This window comes from Neoarthrinium moseri (genome assembly GCF_022829205.1).
Source record: "Neoarthrinium moseri strain CBS 164.80 chromosome Unknown scaffold7_Wmoseri_CBS_16480, whole genome shotgun sequence".
Lineage (NCBI taxonomy): Eukaryota > Fungi > Ascomycota > Sordariomycetes > Amphisphaeriales > Apiosporaceae > Neoarthrinium > Neoarthrinium moseri.
This window is the reverse complement of record NW_026055121.1, coordinates 445,724-462,418: the sequence shown is the minus strand read 5'-3', so window position 1 is coordinate 462,418 and position 16,695 is coordinate 445,724. Positions and strand designations below refer to the sequence as shown.

Sequence of the window (16,695 nt, the reverse complement as noted above, 5' to 3'; positions counted from 1 at the left end):
AAGATCAGGATGGATCAATTGAAGGGGTATAGTGCCGTAAGAAACGTCAAATTTCGCTTTAAACAATGACAAGTATGGGTGTACATTTCCAGTTGCGATCCGCACCGCTTTTATTCCCTGGTGAAAGTTTGAAGCTGTCGTTCCTCCTCTGCAATGTTGTCTCTCTGGCTAGTCTTGCCCCTGAAGAGTGAAAGCAGGTAGCTCCCGTGGGTAAGATGGCCACCTCTTCCTTGCCCCAGATCATCCACACTACTCCGAGGATCGATCGTGACATTGCCCAAGCAGGACGAGCACATAATGCACTGTTGCATGTTAGTCGAACCTGAGGGGAAGGATAACCTCAGGAAGCACTCACCAATACCATAAAGGGTGTAAGTGCTACAAATGCCCACGTGATGCCGTTCTAATGCACATATTAGCGGTGTACCGGGTGGTGTATCAGGGGAGAGACATACCCTTGCACTTTCCGTCACCTGAGCCAGGACATCTGCTGGCTGCTGGTCCAGAGTGCTAAAGTCTCGGAAGGGTGAGTCGCGCCCGATACCGGAAGTGTTGTTGAACACGGTAGCCATGATGGTCAGGGCCAACGTCCCGCCAAACGGCATCGCAACGCCCATGAGGGCTGTAACGGTCGCAATGTCGTTGGGGAAGAAGCCGATCGCGTGGAGGCTGCCCGGCATGAAGCGGAGGCCCGTTCCTGCACCCGTCAAGGCGATCATCCCGTAGATCGTGGGGTTGTGCTCGAAATAGAGCGCCCACGCGAGCAGGCCGACACCGAACGCCTCGACGACGGAGCCAAGTAAGAGCGGAACAAAGGTGTTCCGTGGCCAGCGGTTGCAGAATAGCATCGACAAGTAGACACCAGCTATACGTTGTTAGGAGGGACTAGCATGGGTCACGGCGTTTCAACGTACCTCCAAGGCCAGGGGTGTAGAATAGCAGCTGAACGCCCGCTTCATCAGGGGTAAAATGCTGTAGTGATAGTCAGTTGCCATTCATTGGGCCAATATTACCTCATACTTCAGGCGACTTACCTTGACCATTGTGAAGTATATATCCGAGAAATATAGAACCTATTGTTGATTAGCTTATAACAGGACTGTATTCCAAGGCCATGACTTACACTGTACATTGCCATCCCAGTAGCGAAGTTGATGTAGAACAGGAGACTGATATTCCGGTTCTTAAGGAGATACCAAGGCATCATGGGTTTCTGGTGGGACAATCTTTGCGCGAGGGCTTTGCCCGGGATCATCAGGTATTCGTAAAACAGGAATGCGGCGACGATCAGTATGCCTAGCACAAGCGTGCTGACGACCTGGGCGCTGTTCCAGTCGTACGTCGCGCCCGCCCAGGTAAGCGCCAGGACGAGCAGACCGAAGCCGAACAGAAACAGCAGCTGGCCGCCGCTGTCGATGGTGCCGAGACGCTTCGCAAACCGCTGGCGGCGGCCGGCCCCGTGCTCGTTGAGCCCCGGCATGGACTGCGGCCCCAGCATCTCGTCGCGCACCAGGAACACCGTGGCCATGCCGACGACGCCGATGGGCAGGTTGATACCGAAACACCACCTCCAGTTCACCTTGGTCAGGTAGCCGCCGATCACAGGGCCCAGCCCGTAGCTGGCGCCGCCGGTCAAGGTGAACACGGTCCAGTTCCTTGCGTTCTCTTTCAGCGACACCTTGTCCGCCAGCACTACCCGGATGATGGTCCCGATCCCAGCACATCCGATGCCCTGTATAGCTCGGCCGAGGAGAAATAAGGCGAACGCGTTGGTTGGGGCGGCGGTGCAGAATGCGCTGCCTATCAGCATTAAGATCATAGTTGTTTGCAGTGACCAGTGTCGGCCAAACGCATCTGCGGCTTGGCCCCAGAAGGGGATGAAAGCAGCTGAGGTCAGGTTGAAGGCCGAGATGATCCAGTTGAGTTGTGCTATCTCGTCTTTTCACGTCTCAGCTTTGTGTTCTGGTTTCGAGGTGGGACGGTTGCTTACCGAAATCTGATGCAATCCATGGCAAGGCGCTGGCAACACTGGGTTGGGTTCGTTCAGTCTCTCTGCAGTACAGGTATATTTCTGCATCTCAACCTACATTGTGATGTCCAAAGACTGGAGACAATATGGGAGTATCAAGGCCAGTATTATCTTCCACCGGTACTTTCTGAGAGCCCGCTGTTCTGCCTTACATTGGAGGCACTCTTCGTTGTCCGTGGACGGCCACTCATTATGCTCCCCTTGGGATCGGTGGTGACACGGAGGAGATATCTTCTTTGGAGTTTGGGTTGTCTCCTCTGTTCTGGGCTCTTGGGGCCCATATTTGCGACGGAAATATCGATACGTCGTAATGATCATGGTGGCTCCTTTCTAGAGTGTATCTGAGTAATCTAGGGGGTAAAGTGATAGTAGTTGGACGGAGAAGCGATCTCATTCAACCGCACACTGTTCGTTACCAATGAAGAAACGAGCGTTGAAATACTAAAACATGAGATGGGTTTGATGTCGTCTTATTCAGAAGGAACGGAGCCCTCATTCTACGCATCTGGAGCTTCTAGGATAGTTCACCTAAAATAGTTATCGTATGGAGAAGCGTCACTCAGCCGACGTGCTCAGCGATAGAGGCGTCATCCACCACCATGAGATTTGGCCTATCAGAAGCTCCCAGCGCACGGCACAGAAGGCCTCGCACTCGGACAGCTCTAGAACCCGCCGACGATTGACCTCCAGAACCGGGCCGCGCTCAGGACTGGCCACATGTTTGGGAAGAGGTGGCCCGGTTCTGTGGGCCAAACGTTGAGGGTAAAATCGAGTTAGGGTCTAAAAGCGGAATCCTGTCCGCCGTATGGACCTTGACCCAGGATCCTTATACGATTTTGGTGCAACTAAGCATCAAATCTCGTGGCAGGTAAGCATATAATATGACGTCTCAAAGGAATATTGTAGCCTGTGCTGCAGGAAGATCTGCGGGTCAGCCTCAGTCCGAAGGGGCTATGTGGCTTGTACCCACCTCGCATTCGCATCCGCCTGTATGTCTGCACAGGCGCATGAATATATATATAAAAGTGACTGTGCAAGTGGCTTCAAGTGTAGAATTATAGATGGGCCACTTCAAATTCCCGTTTCAGCTTCCCATTGCGTTTCGACCCGTTTGTTCTCTCCTTGAACGTAATCAAGGTACGCAGCTTCGATGCGCACGCGTAATTCGGCGATGAAGCCCCTCACCTCAGGTCAGCCTGCAATCAGACACACGCGATTCGATGACTGTAGGGTTAGTCCTGTGTTTTTCAACCACCATAAAACAATGGGTTGACCGGTATAGGTATTATGATTTATTCTGGCCCGACGCGGTATTTGCCAATTAAAGCGATGGCTTATTGTCAATGACATTGAGAGTAAGATATAAGCATCCCAGATTTCTAGAGATCTGTAAACCAACCAACCTGGCTCGGCTCTAAGAAGACCCGCGCGTGTTCTCTTGAGAGGGATGATTGCGATGAGATTCGCCAAAACTTGAGAATATTCTTTACGATTTGAGCATCCCGGGAACAGTTTCGGGGATTGATCTGAAATGCGTGACTGCTTCGCATGCTAGAGCCTGCACACAGAGAATGGTGGGGTTAACTGCCGTTCGACACGACGAAGGAGGATTGCAGACCGTGGGCGGAAGCCCCACAGCTCCGTGATGCCGGAGCCTCGCCGCTTCGTCGTGGAAACTAGGGATCTGGCAGTGTGAAGGCGTGGGATGGCAAAGACGTAGGCCTTCGGAGCAAGTCACACCCGACAGCTGCGATGCGAACACTGTTGTTTTGAAGCAATACTCTCTCTGCATATCTAATTGATATGACGTTTGTGGTTGTGCGGTGTCTTCAGCGACATGTTCAGGCAGATGGTAGACCTGACACTGAGGATCGCCCGCGTTGTGTCATGCAGTATATGATCAGCTGTTCCACGATTCGGAATTTCGTCAGCAAAGCTTGGAGCCCGCCTCGATCGTACCAACTACACCTCTACCCAGGCGCCCAAGACTGCCCAGGTGAACCTGCACACAGCCGGAGCCCACCAATACTGCACGCGCATACAGTAGAATGTTCTTCTGGGGCTGTCACAAGGCACGCCAAGGAAAGGCCCCAGAACCAGGCATTGGGATCACCCCCGCAAGTGCGGCACGGGGTTGCGCTGCCCAGGTGCTGGAAGTGTCCTTCCAGCAGCTTGGCGGGCGTTTCCAGTGGTGCCCTCCGCTCGGGAGACATGATAAGCTCCACATTTATCCTTTGTGCCGTCATTGCTGTGGCCTACCCCAGATTCACGTATGAGGTCGCGCTCACCTGGACATTTAATAATCATTTGACGACGCTCTCAGTCCGTCCGGGTCGAAAGTCCAGCCCCTTCGCTGCATGACTGACGAGCGCCCTTCCGCGACGAGGCACGTAGAATATCCTTAAGAGAACGAACGAACAAACGAACGAACGAACGAGGCTGTCGTTTACGCTCGTCCCATGTGAACTCGCTTGCGCGCGCGTCAATTCCAGGTTCCCCGGTCCCCTTATCCCCGATATCCAACCACAAGACATCCACTCGTCCGAAGCATTGGAGAGCCCAGACGAGCTACCCTCGCACCTCGGCCACCACGCCCACGAGAAACCCCATACTCCCGGGCGCGCTCCAGCAAGGCGAGGTGGGTCTCGAAGCCAACGCTTTCCCTTCCTGTTCATGACTCTGCACCCGGCTCTCCGTGCTGGCCGGCACGTCATGCTTGGACAACCCAGCTAGGCTTGCCTGCTTGCATGTGAAGGTTTGGCCCAGGCGGATGAAATACGCTACTGTGCCATTGCGACCAACCCATCTGCCCAATACCCAATGCTAATTCTTCAGCAGCCAGGGCAACGTATAACCGTCCCGTGAAATCTTCCGGCCTTCGCTGTCTGCATGTCTTGTTCTCAGACACATGCAACATAACCTCGCATCATCTTGCACCGAAGGTACCGAGCCCTGGACGACCGAACGTTACTTCTCTACGGTACGTCCATGTGTCTCTCTGCTCTGATATCTTTATCCAGCCTCTCTCGGCAGATTGCCGCCTGGCTGCACCCATATTATCTACTATCGGGTTTGCGGATGAGCTTCCTGCTCCATCGCGAGCCTCCAGAGCCAATCATTCGTCCCATTTCCTCAACCTTGCCGATGAGACCATGTCTCTGTCTTGGCCGAGTAGTTCAGGTCCACATGCCATGGGCCGATCTGATGCATCTGGATATGTCTTCCTGGGCTGAAGCACATGCAGTCATGGGCCCACTCCGCCGTCTCGTCTTGTACACTTCATCCATCGGGTCCTCGCTAGTATCAGACACCATTTATACTTTCCGTCTCCCTTCCCTGCTCTCCCATTCTCCCTTTGATCCGCTCATGTCAGCGCCATAGTCGCAACTCTAGTGGGATGCCATCCTATTGTCTGCAAGACTGCCACTACTTCTACCGCACAGCCTTGCGCGGCTTGAATATATGCACCTGCGTTTGTCCGTTGTACGCTTGAGAGTCGAACCTCGGCTGACACCATGCCCACTCAAGTGCGTATATTTGCTATGCCCAAGAGCCTTGGAGAGACTCTAGCTGGCAGTTCACCGACGTCTATTCCCCGTTCTATGCCAGATCTTCCCAACGGCATTGCGAAAGACGCATTGGCTCGGAATCGGAAGCCGTCCGTGCCAATCATGAATGAATCACCCAAGGAAGGAGGCATCACCTTCGCGGGTCAGGACAGCCTGCCAAAGCTCCCCATCCCCGACCTTGAACATACCTGCACAAAGTACTTGGCTGCCTTGAAACCGCTCCAGGGCCCAAGAGAGCACGCCGAGACCAAGCATGCTGTACAGGAGTTTTTGAAGCACGACGGGCCGGGTTTGCAAGAAAAGCTGCAACAGTATGCAGTGGGCAAGACGAGCTACATCGAACAGTTCTGTGAGTTTGAGCTATTTACAATACTTTCCTGTATGTACTAATCCTGCCGCAGGGTACGACTCATACCTGAATTTCGATAATCCCGTCGTCCTCAACCTGAACCCTTTCTTCTTGCTTGAAGATGACCCGACACCAGCTAGAAATAATCAGGTTACTCGTGCGGCCTCGTTGGTCGTATCCGCCTTGGAGTTCGTCAGGGCTGTACGCCGAGAGGAACTGCCTCCAGACACCATCAAGGGAAAGCCTTTGGATATGTATCAATACTCACGACTTTTCGGAACAGCACGAGTCCCAACAGAGCACGGGTGTCAGATAGAACAAGATCCCGATTCCAAGCACATCGTTGCGCTCTGTCACGGGCAGTTTTACTGGTTCGACGTGCTCGATGACAATTCAGATCTCATCATGAGTGAGAAGGATATCTCTATCAATTTGCAGACTATAATCGACGACGCCGCACACACACCGATCCAGGAAGCTGCCAAAGGTGCTCTTGGTATCCTCAGTACCGAGAATCGCAAGATCTGGTCGGGTCTTCGGGATATTCTCACAAAGGAAGAAGGCTCAAACAATGCCGACTGTTTAGGAATCATCGACTCGGCACTATTTGTGTTATGTCTCGACTATACAGAACCCACCACAGCTGCACAACTATGCCAGAATATGCTCTGTGGCTCGAATCAAGTGGAGAAAGGGGTGCAGATTGGTACCTGCATCAATCGGTGGTATGACAAATTGCAGATCATTGTCTGCAAGAACGGAAGTGCGGGGATTAATTTCGAGCACACTGGTGTTGATGGTCATACTGTCCTGCGATTTGCCAGCGATGTGTATACGGATACCATCTTGCGGTTTGCAAGGAGCATCAACGGACAAGCCATGAGTTTGTGGAAGACAACAAGCCCAGATCCATCCAAGCGTGACCCGGAGAGTTTCGGAGATGTCAACACGACGCCTCACAAGCTTGAATGGGACATGCTTCCTGAGCTCAGTATTGCGGCACGGTTCGCCGAGACAAGGCTGGCAGATCTCATTGGGCAGAACGAGTTCGAATGTCTAGACTTCAGTGGTTATGGCAAAAACTTCATTACTTCCATGGGATTCTCCCCGGATGCCTTTGTTCAGATGGCATTTCAGGCTGCCTACTATGGTCTCTACGGACGGGTCGAATGCACTTATGAACCATCGATGACGAAAATGTTTCTCCATGGTCGGACGGAAGCGATCAGGTCTGTCACAGAGGACTCGGTCAACTTTGTACAGACGTTCTGGGCGGATCATCCGGCGGAGCAAAAGGTTGACGCTTTACGCAAGGCGTGCCAGAGCCACGTTGAAAATACCAGAGATTGTGCGAAGGCTCAGGGCTGCGACCGTCATCTATATGCTCTCTTCTGCGTATGGCAGAAGCTGATCGACGAGCAACAAAACAGTTCGAGCAGTACAGGCTATTCGAGCCCCATTGACAGCGGGTCTGACAGGGATTTCAATTCCCCAGTCGGGAGCCCGGCACGCAACTCTGACTTATCGATGGATGTGGAGATCAAGACCAGAGAAAGGGGCGACAGCACTGGCTCTCGCTCACGGGAGCATTTAGTGCCTCACATCTTTGCCGATGCAGGGTGGGACAAGTTGAACACGACGATTTTGTCAACCTCTAACTGTGGAAACCCATCACTACGGCACTTTGGCTTTGGTCCCACGTCTGGTGATGGTTTCGGTATTGGGTATATCATCAAGGATGATGGCATCACCATCTCCGTCTCCAGCAAGCATCGACAGACGAAGCGATTCGTTGATACCTTAGAGAGCTACCTACTCGAAATCCGCCGCGTGCTAAGGATCACGAACCGCCGCGCCACCTCGACGAAACAGACCAGAGCCCGCGAAATCGACCCGGCCAAGGCCAAGGCTGCGAAGGGCTTGAAGGCACGTGGACGCATGATCACCGGTACCGAAGCAATCCGCAGGGAGGTTAGGTCCGCAAATGGCACGAGGTCTCCGACCGAGGACAGCATGACGATGAGCGAGGATGATGAACTGGGTGGATGTAAGTGACCGACTTCCCTTTGTTTCCGTGGTATCACGCATTCTCGATCCGAGTGTAACATGCTAACGCAATGTCAGACGGGTTTTTTGACGCTGGAATGCTTCTCCAAGCACTCAAGGCTCGTGGCGAGGCTCTCGACAATGGTGAGGCCAAGGCCTCGGAGAAGGCACGGCGCAGAGATGTAGGAAAGAGACTAAGGCTTGTTGAATATTGATCCTGCTTTGAGACTGTCTGCATGACCATGCATCTTCTACTTTTGAGCGTGTACAGGAGTGAGGGTGGTTTATACATATATTTCGGGAATACCATATCGCAAATGATTTCACAACTTCATTCTCAGTATTCAGTGTGGGCGAATCATATCAATTATCCGAAATCAACTGGAATCATGATCCGCGTTGAAAACACCTAATTCTTCGTTCAAGGTGTGTAGTACATTCGTTATTGATTCTAGATTGGTTCCAAAAATTACTGTAATCATGGAGGTGTGTATGTACAACGCTCGTTATTTGGGACAGCCCGTCCTTTTTTTCTTTCTTGCGCCACTGTCGTGATCCTGTGCGCCATGTCCTCTAAAACGAACGAATAGTATGGCAGTTGGAAACATGTTTACCCACTCCCATGCCAATGCTGCCCAAAACCAGATTACCATGGGACCCCGAAAGCATAAACCACGATAAAGCTAAGAGTATCCGTACCCCCGCGCCGCGCCGGACACTAGGAACGCTGGGCTCGAGGGCCAAGGATGGCGTGAAACACGATCGCATGCCAAGTCGAAAATAAGCGAAATAGTTAGTTGCACTGATATGGTTCGTTGCGTCATGTCGTGCGGATTGAAGGGGGCTCCGCTCGCTGGTTTTTGCTGCGTGTACTGCAGGGTATCGACCGGGTAACCGGAAAGAGAGAAACACACAAATGATAAACAAGAGTCGTGGGACAAGCCCAAGTGCAGCAGAAACTGCCGATAAAAGATAGAGGGTCGCGGAGGGCCATCAGGCAAGGCCCAGCCACTTCAGGGCCTTGCGACTGTTGCCCTTCCGGACCTCGGGCTTCTTCAGGTACATGGGCACGTACTTGCGCTCGTCGGCATATAACTTGCTCTCCTCGTCCTCAGAGACGTCAAAGTACGACCCGACGGTTGTAGGCCGGACGGCCAGGCGGTCGGCCTCGCCGGCTACCTCCTGGGCTAGTAGCTTCTGGAGCTTGGTCCGCTGGCTCAACCCCGCCCTCGCGGTCCTCGAGCTTTCCATTGAAGAAGTCGATGGTTTTGCCTGGTGTTTGGCTCCTTGGGTATCCTTAGTACCTGGTGATGGCAGCGTGATGGCGTTCTCGTCTGAAGCTGGCGACACCGGGGGTGACTGGAAGCCCATCATGACGGCAGCTTTGGTGAAAGGGGCATAATCGACGGCAGATCCTCCAAAAGGCAAAGCGCCAAACTTCGTATCCTTGATTACTGTCCTAGAGCTGTGTGATGATGCTGGTGCTGTTGGACTTCCTTCAGGTATGTAGAACGGCGAGATATCAACCAGGATCTTCCAGATGGTGGAGATCAGCGTGGCTATTTCCGCGTCACTCGCAGAAGACGTCAGAAGGAAATTCGCCTTCGAGAAAGACGGGACGCCAGAGATCTTCGAACCCGTTCTCCGCAGTAGAGTAGCCCCTGATTTAGAGCTAGATTGTGACGCTTCCGACACGGAGGAGTTATTAGAATGATTGGCCCTTCTAGACGGCGAAGGAAACCGCGCATTTTGCTTGAATTCGGGTGATTCGGCATTCAAAATGCCAGCTACCTTCAGCAGATCAACTCCTACGAGTCTCTGCAGTGCGAGAACAGTTGCCAAATGCTCGGGCGGGTACTCCAAGAGCAGGAAACGTGTCCCGCTGTGAGCCGCGAGGTACATCTCCAGATGAGGAATAATTAGTGTGGCAAGAAGTAGAGGATTGTGGAAAGGATTATCCTTGGTCTGCTTGGCCAATGGTTGCGATGTGTAAGACTGCATGGCATTCGCAATGAGGTACCTTTGAACAGACGTTAATATAGGGCCATGTTTGCTGCTGATGTGGGCACTTACCTCAAGTCAAGCCTGCCACTCCTCCTCGCTCCACTCGATTTGGTACCTAATCTCTCAAGAGAACTGGTGATGGCTGATAGAAACTCTCTGGTGACCCCTTTCTGGGTTCCGATAGCTAGAAGCAGATCGATCTTGCCACGGTTTCTTCTTGGGCTGCCATCTTCAGTCTCTCTGAACACCGGCTTCCACACACTACTGAGCTCGGGTAGGAGCGGAAAGTTGAATTGATGGTATCCTACTTGCTCAGGGGAGAAGTAGATATTAAGGATTGACCTCAGTGAGTTCTGGACGCAGACTGCCGTACTACAATCCGTTGTGGCAAACTCGTGGAAGCTCTTATCAACGACAACAGTTGATGGAGGTGGCGTCTGTGCTGGCGTTGGGGGCGCGTCCATGATGGCCGAGCCTCGCTTGTTGCTGCCTTCCTGTGGTGGTCCTAGGGCCTGGGAGATGGCATAGTACTCATGAGATGCGAATGGATCATAATGGCTTCCGTCAGACGGTGCTGGGGATGCTATTGACTGATCTGTGACCAGAAAGCTCATTCCAACCATGCTGGGGCTTTCACAGCGTGACTGAGATGGTAACACTGGGAAAGAACCATTCTTGAACCCTTTAATAACAGATTCGAGCAGGGAGTCCTGAACTTCATCTTTGAGATGAATAACGAGGTCTTCGACCATGGGTAGAATCGTCTCAAAGAGAAGATCGGCATCTAGTCCAAAGCCCTCTCCGCTACCAATACGGGAGCCACCAGCCCAAGTACCCTTAGCTACAAGATGTGTTTCAGGGTTGGTACCTTTATCAACGTAAATGCCAGACCGACGAGCCGAGGCAGACTTGCCCAGATCAAGCCGAGTAGGTGGTGGCTTCCGAACTGTAGTTTTACTTGGTTTCATGGACTCTGTGTTCGAGGCTTCGTAGTAGAATTTAGAGCGCAGTGGAAGTGGTTCGACAGACTCCTTGCGAGTGTTTGGGACGGGGTTAGACACGCTTCTTTCATGTGTGATGAAGGCCAATGACTGGCTCACACTGGTCACAGAGATGTCCTGGTTTCGGATGGCGCCTGCGTAAACCCTGTCAATCGATCTTATCCTCCTGTGCCGTTGCGGTGTCTTGCGTGCGGGTGACGATCGAACGTCAACTAGGTATGCTTCTCCATAGAAAACCCCTGGTGTACCGGGCAGTGATCCAAATGTGCCACCACGCAGGCTCAACTTGCTACCAAACGAGTCGAGCTGTGGAGTCGCGAGGTCATAAGGCATTCCAGTGCAGCTCGGGGAGCTTGGTACAACGGTCCGATCTCGCCAACGATCCTCCGCAGCAGTTCGCGGCCGTATTGATGAAGGGCTCGGGGTGCGCGAATCCGCAAGGTCCAATACGTTGAGGTCTCGAAGTGTGCCACCTGACGTTCTAGCGATGGAATGAGCTTCATCATCCTCATGGCTGGCACCGAAGATATAGAAAGGTGCTCCGTCATCCACGTCGTCCATGATACGACGGAGAGGGACGCTCATGCTCCGGGTGTGTTTGATGGATGCGAGGTCGGTGTCGCTGTTAGGTTGCAAGGATGCGGTCTCTTGATACAATGCCTCAGCAGCTTTCATGGCCTCTGATGCGGGATCCCCGTGTCCAGCTGCTGCCTCTCCCGAAACCTTATGTTTGTTTCCGCCATGGCGATATGGCCCCGGGCTCGTCCTTGAATCGCATTGCATGTGCAGCCCCGCAACTCCGTCGCTAACGAGCCCTTTGAAGATGCGCTCGGCTTTCACGATATCTCCACCGGTAGTGTGTTGGCTGATGGCCGAAAGACAACTCATCTGAGCGTTGGAGGTGCCTCCGTTCATGAACACGAGTCTCTTGTCGTCTGGTGAAGACTCTTGTAAAAACGAGTGGGCCATCTCAGCCCTGGCGCTGCATGCCTCATGGATCTTGAGTATGAACGAGCGGGCATCAAAGGGCAACTCCACGTCCTCCTCTTTCATGAAATGTTGAAGTGGGGGTAGAACCAATATCTTAGGACTACTTGGAAGCAGTCGCAGTTGGGTCGAGACGGTATCCCTCGACCCTTCGAGCGCGACTATGCTGCCATAGTAGTCTGGTGTGTGTGCCGTCGCGCCGTCCATCTTGGCTTACCAACAGTCCTGATGTGTTCGAAACAGAAGGAGGAATCTTATCCCAGAAGTGGTGTGGAGGAGGGGCCAGCTTATGTGCTTAGGTGAGTGAAGCCACGCCGTCGCGCAAGGATGGTTGGAATGTTGCGAATGGTGAGATATGGCTACCCAACAGCAACTATGGCAGGCACCAACACCGCCAGTAAGGAAAGCCCAAAGGCTCTAATGGGGGGTAGGAGAATGGAAAATGGGATCAACCACAAAAATATTAATCAGTGGCGTCCAGCAAACGGCCAGCCGAGACTCGTGGAGGTTGGTTCTCAACCAAAGACACACCCACAAGACACAAGTGAAGGGCACAAGGCAAACACAGCAGTACTGGTGGCGCCGTGGGGTTATTAATATCGAATAGATGGGCAACAAAAAGAAGAAGAAGAAGGGATATATCAACCAGTTGAAGCAAGAGAAGCAAAGGAGGAAGACGAAAGAAGGCGAAAGCCACAGGACGCACGGCAGACGGCGTCTAGTGCTGTGCACATACTTAGGTGCCCTGGGGTTTCTTTTACATGGCTTTCCGGATAGCAGCATGAAACGAAGCAGAAAGCTACGCAATGTGGACCGCCGACGTTAGACACGGCAGGACAGGATATTTGGGCCATAGTTTCATCCCGGGCATGACCACGTTCAACCTAGCCTATCGACTTGTGCGCGGGCTGAGGGTCTGCCAGGGCCAGCCTTGGGGGACCGAAGGGTACGTACAGGGCGGGCGCTCGCGGACGACGATGAGGTAAACAGTCATCTTTCGGCCGGGAGGGAGGTCGCGAAGGATGGACGAATGCCGAAGATTGGGTTCACCTGGGTTGCCAGGGCCCAAGTCTGTGATCAACGCCGCCCACCAGCCTGGCAAGCCTGGATCGAAAGCGATATGTTGGGTCGCCGGTGATTGGCCAGCGGGGCCAAAGTCGATGAGCCTATGGCTCTAGTGTCAAAAAGCCTCGGGAGCCGATCTTGGAGCTTATTTGTACCCACAGACGGCGAGTTTCAGAGCGACATCGTACGGGGGTTCGTCTTGTTTGTCCAGCTTCCTAGCCTCGAGGCAGACCCGTATGGCAAGGACTCTTTGCGCCCGAGGGGCTTCGGGACGGCGGGACACATTTTTCTTGTCGCTGTGCGGCGCAGAAGCCATCCCCAATCAGCAATGTCGACGCGACCAGGACTCTATCTGAGGCGATTCCGATATGCCTGTCAAGGTTGCCCAAATATAACCGTAGAGTGTCAAGGAGTGTCACTCGTGAGGGTCCCGGGGGGAGCCCATGCAGCCCTGCTGGACGTGCGTCGATCGTCTAACTAGCGCCAGTCCGAATACCTATTCAGGCGAAAGTCAACATGGGAGGCAGCTCGCGGCCCCGCTTCCCTGTTCATCCACTGGGCATTGCTATTAGTTACAGAGCAAATGAAATAGAATGCCAATAGCCTGGCGCGCACTGTACCTTGCATTTCACTTCGCATACTTCTTTGCCCCGAGCTTCATGTAGGCCCCGTGCCTTGCATTCCATACGTCCCGCTGCGCTGCTCTCGTGCCCCGTGTGCTTGGGCTCTGGCAACTGGCTAAAAGTCATTTACCCGCTTCCTGCAAGAGCTGCACTTACACGCACCGTACGTACAGCAATGTCTGTGCAGAGCGAGGGCCAGCATGACGGGACTTGAGGCATCTTCGACCACGTTCTCCCAAGTCAGACCTGCGATCTGTCTCAGGTCGTCTTCAGCAAACGGTCCCAAACGACCGTCCACTCCACATGGCTAGCTAGATGAGGTGGAACAGCTGGGCTGAAAGTCCCTGGTGGGACCCTTACCGCTTTTGTGGAGGTGACCGACGCTACCTTCAGACTACCTCACCTCTCTCTCATAAGCAACTCCATCTGTAATTCTGTAATCCAGTTGAGCAAATGAAATGCGTCTCTAGTCTGGCCAGCGAGGCTCCTCTTCAAAATGGCAATTCCGTCACTCATCACTGCATTCGTCATGTGCCAGATCATTCACGGCGTTCTATACGGGCCTATGGGCGGTAAAGTTTTGTCCCAGCTTCGACTGCATGTACGTTCTCTCATCTTCTCAAACTCTACCAAAAGACCGTCTCCAAACTAAAGCAACCCGATTGCTTTTTTCCTCCCGTCATGACCGGAAGCTGCTACAAAGAAACGTGCAAAAGGATCGTGAGCTTTGATGCGCTACCTGCATAGTAGGGATTCTAACCAGTAGAACAAGCCTCGACCAATCGATGGTCAGCGGTGTCGCGTCCAAACCCCGTCTCTGACGTTGTCAATGTCCCAACACGCTATGGATGATAGTTGATGCCGTCGGTGCACAGGCGCTGTCAGTGAGCCTCACGGTTCTCTCCAAAGGCCGTCCACCCTACTAGACCCTACTAGGGACTGTTCAGTTCGTAATCTTTGCTCCGTCGCCTCCACGTGTACCAGGGTTTCCAGGAGAGCCTCCAGAGGATTGGCCAGGGACACTCCAAACCCGACGGCACGGAATTAAAACATCCTAGCTATTGAGCAGGGGCAGCCCAGTATTGCTTTTGCGATTATGCCGCTGGCGTGCATATGGCGGGCTGGCTAGATACCCGAGAATGGGTTCATTGCACTGCAACAGATATCGAAATGCAAGTGAAACCTGTTTGTACGCCTCGAGAAGCACAACACGAGTTCGCGGGGTGGGAGGCTGCAGGTACTACACTGTTCTGGTGGGTAACTGCGGTGCTTCATTCGTGTCCCAAGACCGGAAGATTTCGTATTTCTTTCTCCATGGCTTGAGGGTTAGACCTCGATCTCAACCAACGGGTATGTCGAGTATTGGATCAGAGTTGGTTAGTTCCGACCTGGCCGAACTTCTCAGTCAATAAGGGACTGAGCGTCCTCAATTTTGTGCTGCGGGCTGACAGCTTGCAGGTAGCCAATTGCATTGTGATATTCTGAGACATTCCAAGCCATCTGATGGCTATCCAGGCACCAAAGGGGGAAAAAGCATCTGTCACTTGCCGTGTTGTCTCACGGAGAATTCATCAGATCATTCAAGGAAACGAAGACATACTATCTGCCACGCGAGGAGATCTTGCAGTCTGTAGCACGAGTCAGCACTTTGTACATAGGTACGTTTCAAGATACAATTCCCGTAACCAGCTACAGTATCTTCCTACATACATGAAGGTTTCAGCTCTGCTTTCTCTTTCAACGCGCAAGCATGCACTCCGCATCGCTTGGGCGTTGGGAGACGAGGACGATAAGCCAGGCAGGGTGGACAAAGTTTCGTAGTACACCTGAAGCTCACCCACGAGCGCTAGTTCTGGGAGATCCCAAGTCAGACCAAACAACCTTTCGGTGCCCTCACATGAGATCTGAGACACGTCAGCATGGCCAAAACTCAACTTTGTCCCATCTTGAGAAGCTAGGGCTGAGTATTGCAGGCAGTATATCGTACAAGCAGGATCAATAACCTTTGGAACCAGAGCTCAAACCCCCAACATTACCGCTCACTAATTATCCTGCATCCCAAAAATATACACCTGGGAAGCTACGTACGCCGTTGTTATATTTCTGCCAACGTCAGCGTCGATCATACTTTGCGGTAGGCCCCAACCGCCGTTGAGCTCACCTAGAATGAAGCTTTGGGCGCCAAACGTCCCAGCCAGCTGGTTCCCCATATGCGGTTCGACGATTATGATAGAATTTGTCCAAATTTACGTGATATTTTCTCCACCTGGGTAAGAAGTAGTCCCTCATGACGGAGCAACTCAGTATTGCACTGTTCATGCGTCTGACTTCTTTCCGTACTCCGATCATGATCTTCAACGAAACAGCACGCTGCTCTTTTAGGGAGAGCCCACAATGGATAGCTCCGTGTGAAGCTATTGTGCTACCCAAATAATGAAGCTGGTATCTGTCTTATGATGTGGGATTCGGACCAGTTGTATGTGTGAGGGCAGTTAATAAAAGATAGAATAGCACCTACTTCCCAGCATGATCCGACAACAATAGTTACCCACGGCCCCGAGAATGACCTCAATAGCCTTGTATAACCCCTCCAAGCAAATCTGACGATTCAAGCCTCGTGAGATTTGTCTCTTCCTGGGCTCCGTCAAGAAGACCAATTCATGAGAACACCCTTGTCAATCCTCACTTCGTAAGTTTAGTTCCGGATTTCGATCGGCATTTGGGCTGGCTCTTCGATGGACATGGATATCTGCAAGCCGCACTAATGACTGCTTTACCGGTCCACCGAGCACCGTAGGTGCAATCGTCGATGATCAGTGGGCATCATCCCTGTTGAACTGTATATACGGATACGCAGAGTAGAGCACGAGTAGAGCAGGAGTAGAGCACCTACCAGGAAAACATAGCACATCCAAACCCCAGCAGTGATGCCAGTTACATAATAGACGCTAGTAGCCATCAATTTTGGGCGGTTCCTGTTGCCTAATCGGGGATGTATGCAGATCAACTCGACCGCTTAGCC

At 52.6% G+C, this 16,695-nt stretch overlaps 3 protein-coding genes across 3 annotated transcripts; 1 reads left to right on the top strand and 2 right to left on the bottom strand.

Moving 5' to 3' along the window:
* Positions 1-110: 110 nt before the first annotated feature.
* On the bottom strand, positions 111-2,347 carry JN550_003083 (uncharacterized protein; the record flags this gene model as incomplete). The annotated part of the gene is made up of 8 exons (XM_049314447.1): positions 111-302; positions 356-403; positions 456-865; positions 915-972; positions 1,035-1,073; positions 1,124-1,938; positions 1,991-2,028; positions 2,088-2,347. 8 exons carry the CDS (start codon positions 2,345-2,347, stop codon positions 111-113), a joined length of 1,860 nt encoding a protein of 619 aa, XP_049174918.1.
* A 3,197-nt stretch (positions 2,348-5,544) lies between these two features.
* JN550_003082 (uncharacterized protein) lies at positions 5,545-8,208 on the top strand (the record flags this gene model as incomplete). The annotated part of the gene is made up of 3 exons (XM_049314446.1): positions 5,545-5,947; positions 6,000-7,994; positions 8,072-8,208. 3 exons carry the CDS (start codon positions 5,545-5,547, stop codon positions 8,206-8,208), a joined length of 2,535 nt encoding a protein of 844 aa, XP_049174917.1.
* A 778-nt stretch (positions 8,209-8,986) lies between these two features.
* JN550_003081 (uncharacterized protein) lies at positions 8,987-12,192 on the bottom strand (the record flags this gene model as incomplete). The annotated part of the gene is made up of 2 exons (XM_049314445.1): positions 8,987-10,013; positions 10,067-12,192. 2 exons carry the CDS (start codon positions 12,190-12,192, stop codon positions 8,987-8,989), a joined length of 3,153 nt encoding a protein of 1,050 aa, XP_049174916.1.
* Positions 12,193-16,695: the final 4,503 nt, after the last annotated feature.